Source organism: Ursus maritimus, unplaced genomic scaffold (assembly GCF_017311325.1).
Source record: "Ursus maritimus isolate PB19 unplaced genomic scaffold, ASM1731132v1 scaffold_23, whole genome shotgun sequence".
NCBI lineage: Eukaryota > Metazoa > Chordata > Mammalia > Carnivora > Ursidae > Ursus > Ursus maritimus.
Window position 1 is genome coordinate 35,704,708 of NW_024424786.1, and position 8,297 is coordinate 35,713,004.

Below are 8,297 nucleotides of genomic sequence, written 5' to 3' on the forward strand. Positions count from 1 at the left end.
AGAAGTAGGGGCACCTGGGTGTCAGTTAAGCGTCTGGCTTCGACTCAGGTCATGATCCTGGGGTTCTGGGATTGAGCTCTGCATCTCCTTCTCCCTCTCCCTCTGTGTGCTTGCTCTCACGTGCTCTTTCTCTCTCTGTCAAATAAATAAATAAATAAATAAATAAATAAATAAATCTTTTTTTTTAAAGATATAAGTAATCAGTCCCTGATGTGTGTGCATGCACACGCACACACATGCGCGCACACACACACACACACACACACACACACAAAACACTTTTCCAAAGAGAGACAGATAAAAAGCAAGCATGTTTAAGTTGGTTAACCCCATGCTTTAGGAACACATAAGACTGTCATCAATTCACTGGTACAAAACAGATTTTTTTATGACTAAATTTTGATCATCTATAATACAGTTTATCAGTTCCTTGGTGTTAAAAGAAAGTTTGAAACTGCTATTTGTCTTCACTTTAGGGGACCAAAGATACTCTTGCTATAGTTCCTCATTTTGGAGGTCATAAAGATACTTATAGGAATCCGATAAGATACTCTCTTCCAGGAACCCTCCTTTTGTTCTCCAAATATCCAGGCACATCCTAGAGTGAAAATTCTCGATCGAGTATACAAACAAATGTAATTCATGAACTTGCACCCTACTAAGGGAAAGAAGTAAAGACTCAGTGCACTGAAACACAGTATTAAATGTTTACAAGATGGGAGAGAGAATATAATTTCCATGGAAAATAAAGGTTACCAAAATTGACTAAAGGAAAGGGGGAAAAAATCTTAATAGATCAATAATTATAATTGAATTGAAAAGGTATCAAAAATACACCCTTTGAGGTTGGGGCGCCTGGGTGGCACAGTGGTTAAGCGTCTGCCTTTGGCTCAGGGTGTGATCCCAGTGTTCTGGGATCAAGCCCCACATCAGGCTCTTTAGTTATGAGCCTGCTTCTTCCTCTCCCACTCCGCCTGCTTGTGTTCCCTCTCTCGCTGGCTCTCTGTCAAATAAATAAATAAAATCTTTAAAAAAAAAAAAAAACACCCTTTGAAAAGGCACCAGGCCCAAACTGCTTTGTGAGTGATTTTTAATGAATATTTAAAAAGTTAGTAATTGCAATTTTTTAACAAATGGTAGAAAGTTTCTTAACTCACTCCATAAAGATGGCATAACCCTATCTATAAACTAGATAATAGCACCTAATGTATCTAGTACTATCATGTATCTAATATATGTGTACCCACCAATCACATCTTTGAACAAAAATGTTAAACTCTTATTACTCTTTAGCAAATTACATACCAAAGAATTAAAACAATGACAAATTATCATCAAGTGGGGTTTATTCCCAAAATTCAATAAGAACTATTAATGTAACACATAGCAATGATGGATTAAAAAGAGAAACAATGTGATTATTTCAGTGATGCAGAAAATATTCAGTACAATTCAACACACATCCTTGAAGAACAGAATACCTATGAAGCCAGGAATTGAAGGAAAAATGTGTTATCTTGATTTAAAAAATATCTATTAGAACCAGAGAGCAAACAGTATACCTAATGATTAAACATTAAAATAATTTCCATTACCATACATAACTAGACAATGATACCCACTCACACCACAAATATTAGTCATTAAACTTGAATTCACTTACAATTTAAAAACAAGAAAAATAAGAAAGTATATGAACTTTGGAAAACTAGAGGAAAAAAGTTACTCTCAGATATTGAGAGGATATACCTAAAATAATATAAAGAAAATTCACTGAAAGATCATTGAAAATAACAAAAGAATTAAACTAGGTTGTTATATACAAAATCAAATCACATACACCATTGGTCTCCTTCCTGTCTACCACTATATCCATGGAGAAAATGTAATAGAGATATTTCAGGCAATATGAAAGACCATATGTCATGAAATAAAGTCCTGATTTAAACATGAATACACGCATTAGAAAAGCTTCTTGGAAACATTTACTTTAGTTTATTTAACTTACTTAAGTGCAAACAGAACTCACAGAAAAGGAAGGGAAAGGCTCAGGACCAAAAATAGATATAAAGCAGGAAACCAGAGAATTGAATAGTCTTCCTTCTGTGGAAGGGTAAACTTGAAAAAAAAAAAAAAATCTACCTACCAGCAAAGAGGATAACTATCAGAAAGAGAAACTAAGAAAACAATTCCATTTATAATTTCATCAAAAGAATAAAATACCTAGGAATAAATTTAACCAAGGAGATAAAATATCTATTCACTGAAAACAATGAGACATAAATGAAAGAAAGGGAAGATGATATAATAAATGGAAGATATTCCATGCTCATGGATTAGAATAACATTGTAAAATGTCCATAGTACCCAAAGAGATCTACAGATTCAATGTAATCCCTATCAAAATTCCAAAGGTATTTTTCACTGAAATAGAAAAAAAAAATCCTAAAATTTGTGTGGTATCACAAAAGATCCCTAGTAGCCAATGCAATCATGGGAAAGCAGAACAAAGCTGGAGCATCACAATTATGATTTCAAACTATACTACAAAGCTATAGTAATCGAAATGGTACAGTCCTGGCATAAAAACAAACATATAGACCAATAGAACAAAACTGAGAATTCAGATATAAAACCACGCATATACAATCAATTAATTTACAACAAAGAAAGCAAGAATATACAATGAAGAAATGGTGGTGTTGAGGAAACTAGTTAACCACATGCATAATAATGAAATTAGATCCCTATCTTATATCACTGACAAAAATTACCTTGAAAAGGATGAAGGATTTAAGTATAAGACCTGAAACCATAAAATTCCTTAAAGAAAAATGTGAGAAAAGCTCCTTGACATTGGTCTTAGCAATGTTTATTTTGGATAGGACACCAAAAGCACAAGCAACAAAAGCAAAAATTATTAAATGGGACTACATCAAACTAAAAACTTCTGCATAGCAAAAGAAATAATTAACAAATGAAAAAAACAACATATAGAATGGGGGAAAAGTATTTGCAAACCATATAGGGTTAATATCTAAAATATATAAAGAATTCATACAATTCAACAGCAAAAAAACCAATCTGACTAAAAAATGGCAGAGGAACTGAAGATATTGTTCCAGACAAGACATATAAATGGCCAACAAGTACACGAAAAGTGCTCAACATCACTAAACATCAGAGAAATGCAAATTAAAACCACAATGAGACACCACTCAACACCTGTTAGGATGGCTATCATCAAAAAGACAAGAGGTAAGTGTTGGCAAGGATGTGAAGAAAAGGAAACCTTTATACCTTGATAGTGGAAATATAAATTGGATCAGCCACTATCGAAAACAGTATAGAGATTCCTCAAAAAATTAAAAATAGAATTATCATATGATCCAGCAATTCCATCTCTGGGTACATATCCAAAGGAAATAAAATCAAGATCTCAAAGAAGTATCAGCATGTTTATTGCAGCATTATTTACAATGTCCAACACAGGGAAACAATCCAAGTATCCATCGAAGGATAAATGGAAAAGTATTGTTTATATGAACAAATACACACTGACACACACACACACCGACACACAGACACATACACACACACACACACATGCACAGAGGAATATTCTCAGCCATAGAAAAGAAGGAAATTTTGCCATTTGTGATACCATGGATGAATCTTGAGGGCATTAAGCCAAGTGAAGTAAGTCGGACAGAGAAAGAAATACTGTATGATCTTATTTGTATGTGGAAACTGAACTCATAGAAACAGAGTAAAATGGTGATTTCCAGGTGCTGAGGGGTGGGAGAAATGGGGAGATGTTAGTTAAAGGATCCAAACTTCCATTTATAGGATGAAAAACCTTTGGGAACCTAAAGTACAGCATGGTGATTATAGTTAACATTACTGTGTACTTGAAAGTTGCTAAGACAGTAGATTTTAAGTGATCTCACCACAAAAAAGAATTAGTAATCATGTAAGGTGATGCAAGTGTTAGCTAACACCACAGTAATCATTTTGCAATATACAAATGTAACAAGTCAACACATCGTATACCTTATACATACACAATGGTATTGTGTCTGTTTAAGACTGATGCAGCCTTAACTGGTGTTATTAGATCTCGATAAAGCCGGGGGGGGGGTTACCTATCTCAAATATACAGCCTGCCTCATGCACTTTTCATCTATGTAGATTAGTTTAATATAATAAAACAAAAACAAAATGGAAAAGCAGGTAAAGCCAATCTCATCATCATTCTAGAAACAGTAGAATGCATTCTATATGAAGTCAAGCCATTCGATAAACTGAGTTAATCCTAAGTAATTACTGTCGTTGTGTAGAGAGCTTTACTAACACACTTATCTAGCTGTATCCAAATTGAGAGATACCACAGGTGCAGAGTGTAGGAAAACAGGAAAAATGTGCATTCCCCAAACACCACCTGCGTCATGTTTCCCTACATGTGGGGACTTACAGCAACATCATGAGACTATAATCATCTTGTGTATAATTAGAAATTGGACTGGTAGCAAAGGATTTTATGTCCAGTTCTCTTGCAGTTTTCTGGCAATCTAATTGAAACTTAGATAATGTCCTTTGAGCCTTGCAAGCCATGAAATTTGGACCTTGTAGTCTCTTGGGCACTGCATTTGGCAGGTTTTAACGATGTTCTGATTGAGCTGTGGTTAAGGGGATAGATAGCCACTAAAGCTTCTAAATAATTTGGACACTAATAAAAAATGTGTCCATCTCCGTGTGTGTACACATGTGCATATCTTGGTAACTTTTTAATAACTCCCATTGAAACTTCATCACCACCAGCAGAATCAGGCACCTGACTTCCACTTCCTTGTCCAATAATATTCCCTTTGCAATTCTTTTATTGGGCCTGAGGCTGAGGGATTTGTATATAAGACAGGGACACAAAAGTTCTTGAAGGTGTGAGGCTTTGAATCTGCACACATTTTCTCTTGGAAGGAGTGCAAAGATACTAAGATTTAGTCTCCAAGGGTAATACTCTGCATTGTACAATTTTTAGTTGGAATTTCAGGATCAAAGGAATTCAGTAAAGACGTTAAACTTCTAGCTGAGTTTAACATTATACATAGTGAAATTGATATGTTGTTATTTTGATTATGTATAAATAGTCTGACTTTGATATTTTCCAGGTATATCAAACACTTCGGAGCCAAGATGATCTTCCCAGCGACAGAAACAACAAAGGTGGGTGATAACTGTCGGCAAGAGGGATTCCAGAAATGTGGTCCATTCAGTGTGAGGGAAGACATCATAGCTTTGTTGTGATCCTTTGAGTTGCTTATCAGTGAGGCCACCTCAGACTAAGATCTATGTAAATGGGGTTTCCAGAGCCCTGTTTTGCCAAATTCCTATCTTCAGACAGACTTTATCAAACATTCCTGTTATATAAAATTAGACCCTCTATATGAGATTGAAGGGGAAAAAACCCACCATTTCTTCCATCCTATTTCCATCTCTTCCTTCCCTTCAGCCAAACATAGACTCATATTCTTTATGAAAAATAAGAATAACATTAATATTTACTAACGGATAGTGGTATACAATAAATGTATCAACCTTTTATAACTCTTCACACATAGTAAGCACTCACCAAGTAGTAGCTTTTGTTGCTCCTGGAAATCACGGTATCTCTACCATATCTCTTCTCCCACCAAATATACCTTCACAGGGCACCTGGGTGGCTCAGTCGGTTGAGCATCTGACTTCAGCTCAGGTCATGATCTCAGAGTCCTGAGATCGAGCCCCATGTTGAGTTCCCCGCTCAGCGAGGAGTCTGCTTCTCCCTCTCCCTCTGCTCATCCCCCTGCTTGTGCTTTCTTTCTCAAATAAATAAATAAAAATCTTTTTTAAAAAATCTACCTTCACTTCTCTCATGACACATTTCACATTTTATCATGCATTATGTTCATTAATTTACACAAATCACCACTTTTGTTAGGGTGTAAACACTTAGACAAATGTGGTCCAATTTATTCTTATACCTATGAAGATTGCAATAAATACTTACTTGCTAAGTACAATGTGGAACAAATAAGAATTTATAAAAATTTGTAAGAATTACCCTTAACAGTGTATGAAAAAACAGGCATTATTCTAATGATATTAATGTCTCTCCTTGCTGTGTGTTCTCTCCCTCTCTTAGCTCTGATCCACAAAAGAGGCAGAAGAGTGTGATGGATACAGAATACACCACTTCTCAAAATCAGGTCATTATCCTTATTCTCTCACCAACACTTGGGCAAGGACCACATCAGTTATAGAAGATGAAGAAGTTCTAGAAAATTGCCGTACGACACTGTGCACCTAAAAATTTAAGAGCGTAGCTCTCATGTTGAAGTGTTTTTACCACAATAAAAAAAATTAATGTGATTCTTTGAGATTTAGATTTATACATTCTCTCAATCTGTTTTCCAATAGCAATTTTTGAGTGTTTTTAAATGATTATCAAGCAAATAATCTGATTAGTATAAAATAATGATCATAGTAACAAGTTATCTACATGGAATAATGGGCTGCAGATTTAAGAAATCTGACATAAAGCAGCAAAGAGCAGGGAAAGTGACCCACGCCACAGCATCATTGAATTAAGAAACAGAACATTCTTTTCTAGCAAGATAAGACCCTCCTGAAGTCAACAGAATATTCGCTAATATGAACATTAAACTTGTAGACTCTAAGTCTACAGTGGTTGGAAACATTTCTTACTTTGTATGTTTCAGATAGTTCCTGACAATCAATGAATTTGTGTGGAATAAAAAAATAAAATTTAAAAACCAAAATTTAAAAAGTATGCTATATAAAGGTCACTACTTAACATAAATGCTTATTCTTTCCAAAATGAGCTTTATAGGAAAAGAATTATTGAATGACTTTGCATGTGATAATTTGATTTGATCACCAAACTGACTACAATCTTAAAAATTTGGACAGCCCAACAAATCGCAAACACTACAGCCACATGGACAAGACTCTGAATTGCACGCATAGTGCTTAGGAGGAAAAGGAAATAAATAGCCAAGTACTTTCATGTGAAGTCGCTTGAAACAAAAGAGAAAAACACAATGACTCAATGGCGCTGAAAAACTGCACCAGGGTGAAAGAATTTACTTTCCTTGGCCTAACCCAGGATCAAGGACTGAGCTTGGTCTTATTTCTCTTCCTGCTTCTGGTGTACTTGACGACTCTCCTGGGAAACGTCCTCATCATGGTCACTGTGACCTGTGAGTCCCGCCTTCACACCCCCATGTACTTCCTGCTCCGTAATTTATCTGTGGCCGACATCTGCTTTTCCTCCATCACAGCTCCCAAGGTTCTGGTGGACCTTCTGTCACAGAGGAAGACCATCTCCTTCAATGGCTGCTTTACCCAGATGTTTTTCTTCCACCTTATTGGAGGGGTGGACGTATTTTCTTTGTCGGTGATGGCACTGGATCGGTATGTGGCCATCTCCAGGCCCCTGCACTATGTGACCATTATGAGTAGAGGCCGTTGCATTGGATTAATAGTGGCTTCCTGGGTGGGGGGCTTTACCCACTCCATCGTACAGATTTCCCTGTTGCTGCCCCTCCCCTTCTGTGGACCCAATATTCTTGACACTTTCTACTGCGATGTCCCCCAGGTCCTCAGGCTCGCCTGTACAGACATTTTTATGCTTGAGCTGTTGATGATTTCCAATAATGGACTGCTCACTACACTGTGGTTTTTCTTCCTCTTAGTGTCATATATGGTCATATTGTTAGTAGTAAGGTCTCAGGCAGGGGAGGGCAGACGGAAAGCCATCTCCACCTGCACCTCGCACATCACTGTAGTGACCCTACATTTTGTGCCCTGTATCTATGTCTACGCCCGACCCTTCACTGCCCTCCCCACAGATAAAGCCATTTCTGTCACCTTCACTGTCATCTCTCCTCTGCTGAACCCCTTGATCTACACTCTGAGGAACCAAGAGATGAAGTCAGCCATGCGGAGATTGAAGAGAAGACTCGTGCCTTCTGACATGGAATAGACAGGTTCTGACATGGAATAGACAGGTAGTTCGCTCCTTCTTATCACCCTTGAAAACATTTGTCCGTGAAATAAACTGTACTTATTCAAGAATTTCTAATTAATTTTTATATTTCTACTAAGATACGGAGGACTTTCAAAAATTCTGCTCAGCACGCAATGATAATGTCAAAATACGGGTTCCGTGTTACAAAAGAAATCAAGTTGTTAGCCAGGGAGGTACATGTTGCTTTTGCAATACAGCCTTCGAAGAA

The 8,297-nt window shown here is 36.6% G+C and overlaps 1 protein-coding gene across 1 annotated transcript; it reads left to right on the top strand.

The window, feature by feature from the left end:
- Positions 1 to 7,108: 7,108 nt before the first annotated feature.
- On the top strand, positions 7,109 to 8,044 carry LOC103666151 (olfactory receptor 4D10). The gene has a single exon (XM_008694178.2). It carries the CDS (start codon positions 7,109 to 7,111, stop codon positions 8,042 to 8,044), a length of 936 nt encoding a protein of 311 aa, XP_008692400.2.
- The last annotated feature ends 253 nt before the right edge of the window (positions 8,045 to 8,297 follow it).